Source organism: Myotis myotis, unplaced genomic scaffold, assembly GCF_014108235.1.
Source record: "Myotis myotis isolate mMyoMyo1 unplaced genomic scaffold, mMyoMyo1.p scaffold_m19_p_9, whole genome shotgun sequence".
In the NCBI taxonomy this organism is placed as follows: domain Eukaryota; kingdom Metazoa; phylum Chordata; class Mammalia; order Chiroptera; family Vespertilionidae; genus Myotis; species Myotis myotis.
Window position 1 is genome coordinate 74,812,683 of NW_023416401.1, and position 15,609 is coordinate 74,828,291.

General features: G+C 39.9%; 1 protein-coding gene across 10 annotated transcripts in view; it reads right to left on the minus strand.

Annotated features, from left to right (window-relative positions):
* KIF16B (kinesin family member 16B) overlaps positions 1-15,609 on the minus strand; it is a 278,501-nt gene that overhangs the window by 130,002 nt on the left and 132,890 nt on the right. For 9 of the 10 annotated variants that reach the window (XM_036321857.1, XM_036321856.1, XM_036321854.1 and 6 more), the window contains 3 exons: positions 8,589-8,708; positions 7,689-7,740; positions 5,556-5,693 (listed from right to left, as the gene is read on the minus strand). In XM_036321857.1, coding sequence (XP_036177750.1) covers positions 5,556-5,693; positions 7,689-7,740; positions 8,589-8,708 — 310 coding nt within the window. Of the gene's footprint in view, positions 1-5,555; positions 5,694-7,688; positions 7,741-8,588; positions 8,709-15,609 lie in introns of those variants that run through there. The other variant, XM_036321855.1, reaches the window with a different exon arrangement.

Genomic DNA, 15,609 nt, shown 5'->3' on the forward strand with positions numbered 1-15,609 from the left:
CTTTTACAGTATGTTTTTGGAACTCAGAACTGATTCTTACAGAAACATCATTACACAAAACAGTTAGCTTCCAAGCAAATCCACAAGAGACTTTTTTTAACTTCTAACACAGTAACCGAGATGGCCACTGTAATCTACTCAATCTTCTCAGCACCCAGTGGGCAGACTGTGGTGTAAGGTCCAGAAGCTTCAGATACTAGTAAACATGGCTGTAGCATGGAAAGCACAGACAGGAAATAGTCTGATGGCTGGAAAACAAGGCCAGGTGGACCCAGCTGCCAATGCTGACCTTGTGGGCTATTTGTGATTCAAGCACGGCTTAGACTAAAGAATGCCCCCACATTAATCCCAACCATAATTCCTTCTCTAACTTCCACAAACAATACCAGACTTCACTCTGGCTATCTGAAAAAAACAATGCAAGACTTAGAAATCCTAGAGTCCAGCCAGATACTGAATTCTTTGGGCCCCACTTTCACCATATGGTTTAAAATTGATATTAAGAGCCTTTTGTACTTAAAAACAAACAAATAAAAAAACACCTTCAACACACTATAATGAAAACATTATTGCCCTAACTGGTTTGGCTCAGTGGATAGAGCGTTGGCCTGCGGACTGAAGGGTCCCAGGTTGGATTCCGGTCAAGGGCATGTACCTTGGTTGTGGGCACATCCCCAGCAGGGGGTGTGCAGGAGGCAGCTGATTGATGTTTCTCTCTCATCGATGTTTCTAACTCTCTATCCCTCTCCATCTCCCTTCATCTCTGTAAAAAAATCAATAAAATACATTTAAAAAAACATTATTATAGAATGAAGGGTTGTTTTTTGTCCTCCCTGTTTTGGGGCAGTTAATGTATATTGCTTTGTACAGAATTGTGTATACATGAATAAACACAGTCCATCAACTATATATATATCTATATATATCTATATAGATATATATATATAGTCTTCAATTTTATTGGAAGAAGTAGATGAAAATTAAAAATATAAATTTAAATGCTTTTATTCTTTTATCTGTTATGTATCCATGATTTAATTATGTTTTCCAGATCTAATTGAATAAGTAGAAGTCCCTAGATGGAAATACATTTTTTTAAATGAAAACAAAACTAATTTCTCAAAGGATATTTGAGAACAAAATGACTCTAAAACTTCTTTGAAAAAATTGATAGGCATGAATAGCAAAAATGCTGCTCAGGTGAGAATAGAAATTAAAACATATTACAACACGATAAGCATTAAATTTGTGTGATACAAAACTAGAAATACAGAGAGCTAGAACAAAGTAGAAAGCCAATAAATATATATAAATATATATACTATATGTGTTCTCATTTTTGGTAAACAAAGTTTATTCAAAAGAGAGGCAGGTGTAGGGTGGGGAAGGATTATAATAAATGTTATACCAATGTTGGGAAAATTCAATTAGATCTTTACGCTACATATCAGTGCACCCCAGATGCATTAAATAATGAAACATTTCCAAATGAAATCCTGGAAAACATACTTAAATCATGGATAATAACAGAAAAAAGAATAAAATGTTTACTAGTTCCATAGCAGACTTTTAAATTATCAAAGAAATCTCACAGAAAATAGTCAAGTAAAGCAAATAAAAAGTAGATTTAAAGAATAACAAAATTATATTTAAATAGAAATCATTGGGAAAAATAGCTAAATCAAAATGAAAAAGTTATTATTAGGAGTTATAAGGTTACATGGAACACACATTCAGTTAATCAGAGAAAAAATATATGATTTATTTCCCACAATTCTGGCAGGCAATAGTGAAACTGTTCTGCTCATGTGTTAACAATGATATTAAAAACCAGCACAACCTCTTGTAAAACCCTGTAACAGTAAACACAGCCATCATAACATCCCCTCCCTCTGACCTGAGGAACATGAAGCCAGTACAGTGATCTCTACTGGACAAATAAACACATTTCCAATATCTCGTCATGACCCCTGTATCCCCCTTAGTGCCTAGAGCAGGGGTGGGCAAACTTTTTGACTAGAGGGCCACAATGGGTTCTTAAACTGGACCGGAGGGCCGGAACAAAAGCATGGATGGAGTGTTTGTGTGAACTAATATAAATTCAAAGTAAACATCATTACATAAAAGGGTACGGTCTTTTTTTTTTTAGTTTTATTCATTTCAAACGGGCTGGATCCTGCCAGCGGGCCATAGTTTGCCCACAGCTGGCCTAGAGGAACAGCAGCAGAACCTCCACCTGAGGTCCTCAGACAATAGACAGGTAGTCTGGCTGGGATCTCAATCTAGTTACATAATTCACTGGTGGGGCCACCTGTCAACTGTGTACCCTCCAATTACCCATGTTTTCTGCAGTAGGGTCTGTGTGCTCCCAAGCAGGGCTGCTACGAAAGAGCCCTACATGGTGACCGCTTGTCTGCCAGCCAAGTATGGTAACTCTATGGGCTCATAGCAGAAACAGCCTCTCACCGTGACTAATACAAGAACCACTCTCTCCAACCCACATGGCCTGGGCCCTTGGACTGCCTGCAAAAAAGCAGGAAACAGTGCTTTGATAATGATCACTGGCTGCTCACTGTGTCCTGGGTTTGGGTTGTTCACCTACTATGGTGACCTCTGACCTTCCTGGCCAGCACCAGGGCACTCAAGATGTTTCCCAAGCTCAACTTACTTTAAGACTAAAAACTACTAAGAGTAAAATACAGATAAAGAGATCGACGGATGGGTGGATGGGTGGAAGATGTGGAGATGGGTACATAGGTGAGTACTCCATCAGTTGCTTTTAGAATGTCTTTGATGGACTTTCTGTACCTCTTATAAAAGCATGATTGTCCTGGTCCATGGTATGTGCCCTTCGTTTCTGAGATAACTCCTTGCAACTGATTTCTATTTATGATTTGGCTAATACCAATAAACTACATGCTTTCCAGACCCCATCTGTCCAAATTTTTTGTCACAACAGGTATATAACCATAAAAAACTATAATTATAAACACTATCTATAATAATAAAAGTGTAATATACTAATTAGACCAGACGTCCTTCCGGACATCCTTCCGGGACAAAGCCAGGGCTACAGCCGCAGGATTGAGGCAGCCGCCATGGCTGTGAGGGAGGGATCCAGGCAGCCACCCCCAGCTGCGATGGAGGGATCCAGGCAGCTGCCCCCAGCTGTGAGGGAGGATCGAGGCAGCCATCTTGGCTGCCGCGGCTGCAAAGGCCTACTCTTGCACGAATTTCATGTATCAGGCCTCTAGTATATAATATACAAAAAAGGGCTTAACATAATATCAATGTCTGTCTTTCCCTCTCATATAAGTCAATCCAAAAGCCATTAGGCAGGGTTGAGTAAAGTGGGCATCAGCATAAAAATGGGAGGCATGTGGCATGGGGTAAGGAAGGTTTCTGCACTAAGACAAGGGTGAGTATGCCAACATGGGTGTCAAAGCCTCAGCAGGAAGAGGAGAGAACATGCATGAAGAGGAGGAAGCAGAGACAGGGTAATGGTTACATAATGGGAGCCAGGTTTGTCACTGTGAGAAAAGGGAGCTACAAATAAGAAAAAGGAGAAAACTAGAATAAACTCGAAGGTATTGGGTTGAAATTAGAGGTGCTGGTGTGAATTACTGGTTACTGATATAGTGAAAGTATTTCAACATACCAATATAAATAGAAATGTAGTTGTAAATGTTCACACACACACACACACACACACACACACACACACACACACTTTCCTTAACTCTGTTAACTGACAGGACCTGGGAGCAAGGACACTTCAGTAGCAGTGAGTACACCTAGTGCCCAGATCTTGGTTTCTAAATACCATACTCCACTAAAAGAAGCCAGGATCCTTGGAGAATTCGCTGATTCCAGGAAAATATAAGATGAACCTGAGAAGTGTTCACAATGGGACAAGCCAAAAGGACAGAGAAACCAGCTTAAAAGGAACTCCCCTTTGCCAAAACTGGGATAATTTGAGCTTTAAAATAAATAATGACAGAAATAAACCAAAAGCTACAAAATAAAATAGCAAACCATATGCCCCTGTAGATTTAAATTAATACATGAATAATAAATGGCAAATAAATGGTAAATAAATAAATAAATGGCAAAAAGAGAGAGTTATTTCTTAAAGTATAAAGCCAACTTTTTGTAAATATCTTTTTTTAAAATTTATAAAAATAAATGTTGTTTTACATTAAAAAGAGAATAAATGTAGAAGGAGGAAAATCACCATTCAACTATTAGAGTCAAAATTAAATCAGACAAAAAGGAAAACTCAATGGATTCTAAAACCAGAGGGTGAAAGTATAAGAATGAAACATTTATGATCTCAAAGTACCTTCCCAATATCCTTATTAATAAAAAAGAGAGAAAAGAGTATCTTAATGTGTACAATTCTATAATACAACATCTACATATTGCATTGTATGTTTGCTACTCAAAGTCAAATTTCTTTCCATCATCATATATTTGACCCTTTTTACTACCTCCCTCCACCCCCCTTTCCTGCTGGAAGACAACATACTGTTGTTTGTGCCTATGAGTTTCTCTTTGTTTGTTTCATTTGTTGTTTTCAGTTTTGTATCAAAAATGCAAAAAAAAGAAAGAGTAACTTCACAGTGAAGAAGCCTAGCAAGCTCCACTTTAATCAAATGCTAACGGAATGGCAACAGACACCGTGAAATGGGATGTAAGAAAAATACGGCATCATTTCTCTGATATTCCTGTCAAAATGCATGATATTAGTCATGAGAAAGCATCAGATAAATATTGCATTTATGGGGTGGAACATTCTATAACATATCTGATGTGCAGTTTTTAAAACTGTCAAAGTCATAAAAGTCAAGAAAAGACAAAGGATATCTTCTGGAACAAAGAAGCTGGAAAGACATGGCAGCCAAATGTAACTGGATGCGGGACTGATAGTGGACCCATAATGGACATTGGGGGGGCAGATGGCAAAGGAGGGCTGAGAACCAGATGGTAGAAATATCTCAGTGTCAGTTTCCTGTGAACGGCTGGACTGTAGTTACATATAAGATGTCATTGTTTAAAGGAGATATGTACTGATGTTCAGGGGTAATGGGACAGCTTATTAGCAATTTATTTTCAAGTGCTTCTAAAATAAAAAGTTCTTTGTACTATTCTCAAAACTTTTCTATAATACTTGAAATTATTTCAAAGGGGGGAAAAAGATATGATACCAGATCCTTTATGTTATAATTTTTCATTTAAAAATATAAATAAGGTAATAAAATTATTAAAAGAAGCCATTGTGTTAAGGTAATTTTTAACTTAAAACAACCTGTTAAGTCATATTTCTACTACAGCAGTAACTTCTAAGACAACTACATACATGTTCCTGTTTAATTCAACAAGACAATGGTATTATAAATAAGTCCTTTGACAAAATGAGAGAAAAACAGCATAATGAAGCAGCCTTCACTCTTTATATTCTTCTCATCAGTAAATAATTCTAAGATGCACATGTTCCCCCATTGTTTTCTAGCAAAAATATATACAAAAAACTCTGAAAACCCAAGCCCAAATACCTTGATTTAGGTGTGTGGCCTCCACGATCTGCACACCATTCACAGAGCACTGAGACCCACTTAGGGGTATCAGAGTCACCGTCCCCCCGGCATTTTCAAAGATACAGTGCTCACTCTCCAAGTCCAGACCGTGAAGAACTAAGTTGGAAAAACAGAGAAATGTTTTCTTTGGTATCTAGAACAATGATTCCCAACCTTTATTAATTTTTCCATATTGAAAAAAGTGTTTTCTTTTCCATGTAAATCCTGTGAAGTGAACATTTATATTTAGTGAGGAAGCTGAATTTCAGTTCATGGCATGAATTGATAGAACTGAACGTATCCCTTGAATGTTACCTTAAAGCAGTGGTTCTCAACCTTCCTAATGCCGCGACCCTTTAATACAGTTCCTCATGTTGTGGTGACCACCAATTTCATTGTTACAAATTGAACATAGTTAAAGCATAGTGATTAATCACAAAAACAATATGTAATTATATATGTGTTTTCCGATGGTCTTAGGCGACCCCTGTGAAAGGGTCGTTCGACCCCCAAAGGGGTCGCGACCCACAGGTTGAGAACCGCTGCCTTAAAGGGTCTGAATATCACCTGTATAAGGAAATACGTTCTGGGATGTTTATTTACTTCATCTTCAGAAAAAAAGATAACTGAGTAACTTGTCTTAACGGAACACCTCTGAGCCACTCTGTTTGATGCCGAATAAACTTTCATCGGTCAACCAAAGTTCACAGTAAAATGGAGGGAACACAGGGGCTCCAAAGCTCAAGAACTTATTGTGACCTACACATCACAGACCTTATGTCCCAGGAGCAGAAATCAAAGGTGAAGTTGGCATGAAATGGATCTTGGGAGGCCCCAGGAAGTCTCCAGGAGCTGTACTGGGATGCACACTGCCACACCCAGTGACAACCCTGAGAGAACTTGACCTCACAGACCTCTCATCGCAGAGCATGTGGCAGCTAAGGTTTCCCGAATCACACATGGCCATCCTGAGTTATTCTTGTTTAATGAATGGCAGGCATGGATGTGAAGCCTGTCAAATAACCCTACACGATTTTAGGCACAGATCTTCACCAGCCGCTCAGGACAGGCGAAGTATCTCCCATTGTTCTCCACAGAACTGCACTTCTCTGCTTACCACTCACCATCATGTAAAGCAACCTCAAAGGTCAACACATCATTTAACGATTGGAAGAAGAGACCTTATGCCTAGTTCTACTCAAAAAGTGTTGATCCTAAGGACTTCTGGGAAATGGTTTTCAGCTCTCTCAGTTTCACAGCAAACAGTAAATACACATAGGACTTTCTAGGGTTGGCTTGATTAACAGCTTACACTGGTGGAAAAGCAAGTTCATTGCCAGCAATTCTAAAAACAGCTGCGAAGATACAATCCTTCCCCGCCGACCCCACCTGGCCACCCACACATATACACACCACCATCACTGCCATGATTTCCTGAAGTTATGCTTGTAAAGCCTGGCATGTCCTCACCCTGCTCAGGCAGCATCGCTAGGAAACCCGGAGAGCCATGCCTCGGTGTATGTGTGTGCTGCATGTGTGTGTATTCTATTTCCCATTATCATCTTTGTGCAGTGTACGTGTCTATATCCTTCCCAGTAAGGGGCTTTATATCCTTTACCTGTGCCTGTTGACATATTTCCATCAATCAGTGTCCCACTGTGACAAGGGTAGAGTGATTTAAATAACTATACTCTTGAAAGCTATGACAAAGTATAGAATACATGGAGGGTGAGGAGAAAGAATTCAGTTTCATTTTATTCACTAAATGAATTCTTCTGTTTTATTAATTTGAATTTCACATTATAGAAATACACATGCTTATCTATACTGTATTTTTAAAAGATTCCCTCTTATAATTACTTCATGTCTGTCATTCAAAAGAAAGTTCTCCATTAAATGATTTTTTAAATCATTAGCACCCTGGCTGGGTGCAATTGATTGGAGCTTCACCCCATGTACCAAAAGTTCAATCCCTGGTCAGGGTATATACAGAAGGCAACCAACTGATGTTTCTTGCTCACACCAATGTTTCAAATCTATTTTTTTAAAATCCTTGGCTGAGGATTAAAAAAGAAAACTCACTGGTAAAAGAAAATTAATGAAGATTCTTACCAATATCTTGTTCTGTTGAAGCATCTTCTCTACCAACATATGTCTGACCTTCCTGGGAAGAATACACAAGTAAAATTTATTAGTAAGGACATGGGAAGCGTCTATTTCTTCATTTTTCATTTAAGCCCTAATGACCTGATAAGCAATGTCCCAGGGAAGGCCACGGCAGCCATGGCAATATCCCAGGGAAGGCCACAGCCTCAGTGCTATGAGAGTTCACGACACTGAAGGTTGTTGGGAAGATGACAGTAGAACTCCTGGGGCTTACTGTCCAACAATGGGTAGGCTCCTATCTCGGCCTGTATCATAATCTGCCCATGACAATCATCTCAGTGATGTTCCTGATCCTTGCTGGAGAGTTTCTCCTCCAGTGAAGAGGGTTTCTTTACGTCTAAAAGTTTATGGGAGCCCACAAAGCACAGTGCAATACCATTTTCATTTTAAGCCATGGATCAGAGAGAGGTTAGTAAAGTCAAGGGTACAGAGGCAACCACTGACGCGGATGTGGAAATTCTGCTCTCTTGACATGAATAGCCTGTTCAGGGCTAGGTCCAATAATGTGGTCAGGAGATACACCTTTAAAATTAAAATGATGGCCCAGAAAACATATAGCCATTCCCGGTTCCAAGTACTTGTGACTTTTCTTCCCTAGTCTCTCTGACTTTTTGTTCCTTACCTGCCTTTGCTAATTCTACACATTTAGCTTTAGAACTCCATAAAAATGGGAACTTCTAATACCACAGAACCCCAATGAACTGTGGGAAATCCCCAAAAGGACTCAAGGATTTGTTGCATATTCTTTAATGTAATAGCTCTGTTCAGGGACACAGAGTATTATAACAAACCTTGCTAGTGTGTAAAGGAAAACAAGATTAGAATGTTCCACTCAGGCAGTCTTACCTTCAAGTGATATAAGATAATTCCAGTACTCAGAAGGTCATCATCAATGCCAATCAAATGGGGCAGCTCGGAATCCAAAACAACTCCAATCCCTTCTTTCCTAAGGGCTAGAGTTTGTTCCTAAAATCAGAAGTGAAATAAAACATCGTTGAGGAAAGAGAACATCTTTTTAGGTTTTTGGTGTTTTTTGTTTTTTTTTTAGGTATTCTCTAGAGCAGCGGTCGCCAACCTTTCGGACCTCCGGGACCACCAGTGGTCTGCGGACCACCGGTTGGCAACCACTGCTCTAGAGTGTTAAACTTTATTATTTCTCATCAAAAACACAGTAAGGAAAAATGGACCTTAAACATCATGTTGCATTCTTGGCATATGATAGGCAAAGTAAACTTGAAACATAAAAGCTCAATTAAAATGAATTAAACTTATTGCCGAATCTATATAACTTATTTGAAATCTTGCCTTCTTTAGGAAAGGTTCTATAGATACCCGACTACAAAGGAATCTTTCTCCCTCTTTAAAACCTTTATTTCCTCTAATATCTAGATGTCTCCTAACTTGCTGGCTCTTCTCTCCAGTTACTATGGATAACCAGTGTATGTTCCTAAGATGAGGCCTTTCCTGTACATTAGTTGCCCCAGCACCACACACCTCTGTCTTCTGCATCATCTTCTCCTATCTATGGATCATTCCCACGTACTCACAAAGCTGCTATGGCTATTCCACCAACCACTGCCACCCCCATCACTTCCCTTGGCCCTGTATCTCTGTCCAGCTGCCACCAATTTCTCTCTTGCCCTTTAGAAAAAATCACCTACAAAGAGATCCCTACACTGTGGTTCTTCAATTCCTCCCCTCCTGCTCTCCACTGAACCCACTCCATGGAGTCTTTCATCCTTGGAAGTGTAATATCTATGGTCATCCCTTGATGATCTCTTCTTGTCTCTTGACTTTACCTGCAATCTACATGCTAATGACTCTCACATCTAAATCTCTTGGCAGACCTCTCATGCAACAGACCTGCCTACCTCAATATACCTGTGAGGATACCAAATAGGCAACTCAGACTTAATGCATTGAAAAACCCACTCTTCTTGGTGGCATCAGGGGAAAAAGTGGGGGGGACATATGTAATACTTTCAACAATAAAGATTTTATAAATAAAGAAAGAAAAACCTACCCTTGTTTCCTCCTGCCTCCCAAACCTGCACATTATCCCTTCTCAGTGAATGCCAACCTTCCTTACAGTCACTTGGACCCAAATCATGGCTCTAGTTTGTTCCTTTCTTTCTCTTAACACTACATACTTGGTATTGACTCTGTCATCAAAATATGCCCCCAATAATGTAACATGGAATGGATATGCTATAGTTATATAAAGCTACCCATATTAATCTTAGTAAATGCTAAACCAAGCTTGTTACTCTTACCTGATTTCTCTCTCAAAACTAGAGCTTACATGTTAAAAGTTTATTTTAGTATACTTCAAAATCCAGCAGTTTCATGTCCTGTGTGAACCCAAGGAGCAGCCTGATCTTCAAGGCCCTGCCCAGGCTAATGCTGACTGCCCAGACACAGGAATTCATTGATTAAAAACAAAAACAAAAACACATGACCAACTCAAGGACACTGACCATGAGAATCATATTGGGACCAGCAAGGACACTGCCTGCATGTCTGCAGCTCCTCCCCCTGATCTTTTGGTTCTGCGTTCCCTCTCCCTCCTTATAAAAAACCTCCATCTGCACTGAGATTTTAAGACTAGTTTTTGAGGACTGGGAAAAGTCCCTCATCTTCTTGAGATGCTGGCACCTGAATAAACCTCTTTCCCTTTTACCAGCACCAGTCTCATGAGTTTCGTTTTCCTTATGGCAGGCAACAGAATCCACATTTCAGAATCCGATAGCATCAAGACACCTGTACCACTCTCTTCCCAGGCCCCAACCAGAGCATCTTTTACCTGTATCATTGCAATGATCAAGGATAATACCACTCAAGCCCCAGCCATGTTTCATACTCTACTTGACAGCCAGAGGGATATTAGGGATATTAGGGCAGGCCACTCCTCTGCTAAGACCCTTTATGTAGCCTCCCATTTCACTGAGATAACAGCCCAAGTCTTTGTATCCTTCTACAAAATACTATATGATCACATGCCTTGTTAACCTCCTGCTCTCGTCTCCTGCCACTCTCCCCCTTGCTCATGCCACTCTAGGCACCCTCTGCTCCTTGCTGTCCTCAAACTTGCCAGCCTTACCCCACTTCAGGGCCTGGCCACTGCTTTTCCTTTTTTCCTTCTGCTTTTGTAGTCACTGTTGTCTTCTCACATCATCTCACATCATCTAGCCTTCTCTTTTCCTACAGCAGGGATTCTCTACCTCAGCATGATTGACACTGTGGACCAGATGAGTTTTCATTATAGAGAGATATTTTGTGTATTGTAGAATGTTTAGCAGCATCCCTAGCCTCTACCCACTAGATATCAGTAACACACACTCTTTCCCCCAAGGTTGTAAAACCAAAAATATCTCCAGACATTAGTAAATGTCTAAGGGAAAACACCAGCCCTAGTTTAGAAGAATTCCCTATATACATATATAGGCCCTCACTTCCTCAGGTCTCTGCTCAAAAGCCACCTTCCCCCATTGCCCTATACAAGAGAGTAATCATCAACCTCCCTTATTCTGAACTGTTTCTCTCCTTAGCAATTATCACTATATAATGTTATATACAAGTGTATTATATAAATACTATAAACCAGTCCCTAATTTTATGTCTGGCACATAGTAGCTCCTCAGTCAATATTTGTCAAATGAATTAATATTTAAACTCTAATAGCTCCCATTCAAACTAGAGTGAATTCAGAGAAATGCAGGAAGGAGGGTCAATGGCAGCCCCTCAGGGAGGAGACTGGCAGGCCTGTGTCTTAACATCTGAACCAAGATAAAACAAACAAACAAACAAACAAAAAAACCCAAAACCTCTAAAATCAGGCTTCTGGCAAGTCTAAGGGAAAGCAGACAAATTCCAGAAGATTGACGGTGAAAATTCCAGCCTAGAGGCTAGGCTGGGCTGTGCTGAGTTCAGGAGGAGTCACATCTAAGATCATGACACTGTGCTCTGATTGTAGGTGCACAGGGAGCAACTTCCATGCTACATACTGAGGCTCCTGATCAAAGACCCTCCTTGTGAATCTCTTCCCCACCCCCACCTCAACAATAAGACAGCATAACCAAGGCACAGCTCTGGAACGCCAACATCCAGCAATGCCTAAAACATAATCGGCACTCCCTACGTTCCTGGAATGGCTAAATGTATTTTATGTCATTTAAATATTAAAGCGATGTAAAAAATCTGCCATTCTCTAGGCGAAGGAATCAGACTTCACAACTTTGCAGACAAGGCAGCTCCTAAAAGGTTCTGGGGAAGGGTGGTGGAAACAGAGAAGTCCTTCAGGCCTCCCCATCTGCAGGCATTTGAGTCTCAAAGGTGCACACGCAGAGCTGGAGTCATGCAAGAGGGCAACGGAATGAAGTGGCAAAAAAAGAAGGTTAAAAAAAAACAAACACACAGAAAGTACCACTTGAAAGAATGCAATTTAATTTAACAACCATTATGGAGATGCAGAGAAAATGGCCAATGCATAACTTAGATTCAAGAAAAGGAAATGAAGCGTGTCACTGTTCTTCAATTACTCCTATCAGCTAGGCTCACATCCTGGGCTCAGACCTCAGGCTTCGAGGTCGGAGCTGTAGTCATCTTGATTTGCACCAAGGACCTTGCAAATCTTAGCTGAAATGAGCTCTCTAAATAAAGCAACCCCTGCTCCTAGCTCTGGGATATTGTAGAATTCTTGCTTTCCCTTCTTCCCATGCAATTCAAGTAGAAATTTAAAAGTATGTAATTTTTTTAAAAAAGTATATATCACAATGGAGAATTTAATCAGATGGCTCCATTTCATAAAACAAAGTCCTCATTGGAAGGTCTGATAGCTCAGAACTGTGACAGTACTGCATGCAGGGTAGGGAGCCCCCTGGTAATGAACTGTTCCAGGCCTCTACATCCAGGAGAAGAGTGACTGTTCTCATAAATCCAGAGACATATGTACTTTCTGCATAAAAGTGTACAATACCCCCTTCCAAAAAAAGGCAATATTTAAAACTCTAATAGCTCCCACTCACGCTAGAGAAATTGTTTTGGACTACATCCCAGTTTAATTTAATATTCGTTTTTTTAACCACTGAAAAACAATCTTTTTCCTTCCCTGAAATAAGTCTCAGAGACTTTGAAAATCATAACTTCGGAGCCATTAGGTCAAAACCATTACCTGTTCCCATCAATTCCCAACACACTCAAACACAAACACGTACCAGCATGCACTCACACACACATCCATATACGGAATGGATAAAACCTGAATTAAGAGAAAGTTTCCCAGGATTGGGGAGGGGGGGGGGCAGATGAATTTATGATTAATGCTGCCCTAAAGCTCTATGGCATTCAAGCTGCATTCACTACATGGTATTATAAAAATGTCACCTCATAAAGCTAAAAATGAGGGTTTAAATCATTGCTCAAGTGAAAAAGTGATTTCAGACAAAAATATCTATCACATATAAAATATTTATTGAGTGGCATCTACTGTGTACATAATTTATGAAACACCTCTTTGATAAGATGGGATATTTAAATAGTAGGGCTGGTGATCCCTCCCCCAACTCCAAGCAATGAAGGTGATAAAATATGTATAGCTGCACATATTTTGTATTGAAACAAGTCTTTTGGCAACCAATATTTGCATTAAAAGGAAACCATGGCCTGACTAAGAACATAGAATCAGCTTATTTTAAACATTATGTTCATTATATTTGCAAACAATATGTTCAGTGTGCTTTCCTTCAACCGCTGAATTTAAAACATGTGTCCAGGGCTGGGAGCATCACTTCTGGCAGATTCCAGTGATTCAGGTGAGCTGCAGGCAGGGCTGCCCAGCTGGGAGGGAAGAAGGCCAGCCACACATGGGCTGAGCTCACTATGAACATCCCAGGAAACCATTATATTCATTGCTAATAAGATCCAGCAGGGATTCAACCGCTTAGTCACAACCACATACTTTGTAACTAGCACTGTGTCTGACAAAACTCAACAGCTCCCCCCCCCCCCAAAAAAAAGTGAAAACCAATACAAAAACTTATCAACAAAAAATTATTTTTCCCTCTTGGAGAAGCTTACCTGAGAGCTAGATCTAGCTTGAGAAATACTGGGAAAACCTTGCCAATGTGTCTGTGCCACTAGAGCAGTGGTTTTCAACCTTGGCTGCACATTGGAATCACCTGCGAATCTTTTTAAAATCCTGATTTCTAAGCCTCATCCTCCGGAAATTCTGTTTCTTTGTTACTAATGCTGTGGCCCCACCCCATAACAAAGAAACAGAATTTCCAGAGGATGAGGCCCAGAAATCAGGATTTTAAAAAGATTCCCAGGTGATTCTAATGTGCAGCCAAGGTTGAGAACCACTGCACTAGAGTAAGAGCTCCAGAAACTATGTTTCTTCACACTATGTTAGGTGAATACAGCTGTGCCAGGTTCACAGCAGGCACTCAATAATTGCTGATTATTTGGCACTGTAGGGAGTAAGTGATTTTAAGTGCATTTGAGGGTGGGGGTTGAGGGGATAGCCAAGAATTAAATATCAGAATCTCTTTATGGAACAGTCTATGGAGAATTATGTGTTTCACAATTAGTGGGCTTTTGTACAGATGCCTCCCAGGATAAAGTGCACCTAATTTCTGCAAACGAGACTACAGCCCTCAGCAGAACAGGAGGAAGAAAGGCACATTCGGGGCGTGGAACACATGCCCAGGGTGGGTGTGAGGAGGGAGGAGGAAGCTGGGCAGGCAGGAAGACTTTTGAAACAAGGAAAATCATCCTCTAGCAAAGCTGCTTTTTAATTTTTTAATGCATGTGATTTTATCTGAATTTCATATTAGAAAAATTATATGTAGTGAAGAAAAACTATATGTAGTGAAGAATAATTATATGTAGTGAAGAAACACTTGAATTTCAACCAAGTGTTTCTTCACTACAAGAGATATGTCCTAAAATATCCTTCTAAGTAAGACATGATGAAACATACTAGAGACTGACAACGCTGCACACATGTATTTTTCATCCCTGTTTCGGTTCTGAGCAGCACTACTGGAGTCTGGACATGTCTGAGACCATGTACCTCTGGCCCTTACACCTGAATGCCAGGGAGCTGCATCCCTGGGCCACATGCCCTGTCACACTTCCTTTCTCGGGGAACATTGAGGCAGGGCTCTATTGTCTGCAGAAAGTGCATGCTGCTCTAAGGAAATATGAAGCTAGTCCGACTCTCAGTCCATGGCAGATCCTTTGGTTTTCTGCCTGGATCTTTGGAAAATGGTGCCTTTACACTTGAAACCCAATTGTTTAGTTAGGATAGATATCAGTATTGAACATTCTGTACTCTAAATTTTCCTGGAACACAATTCATTCTTCCAATCTGCAGACTCGGTTCTTTTGTTTATTTTTCATTTCATGAAAATTCCTGTTTTTTATATTTCAATTTCTGTTTCATTTGTTGACTATCTACTTTGGGGTCACCAATTATCCTTATACACATTGTCTTTGCTTCTTTATCTTTTAGCTTCTGATTGCTTTAATATCTTGATCCTTTCATTTGTGTGCAATGAGATTATCCAGACATTAACTTTCAGTAATTTGATTTCAATGGCATCTACTGTTTTCCTTGATAGTTCTAATTTTATTCATTAGTCCTGCAATGGATGTTGTTTTAGACCTCAAAGTCTATCTTTAGGTCTGCAATCTCAAACTCTCTCTCTCTCTTTCTCTCTCTTCATCTCATTCTGCTTTTTATCGTCTTGCTTTGTTTATTGCACTCCTGTTTCTCATCAACTTGTTCCACAGAATGAAGCAATTGTAAGAAATTCCCTTCTATGCTTTGAGGTATGTTTTCATCAGGATCTGGATCTTTTGTCTT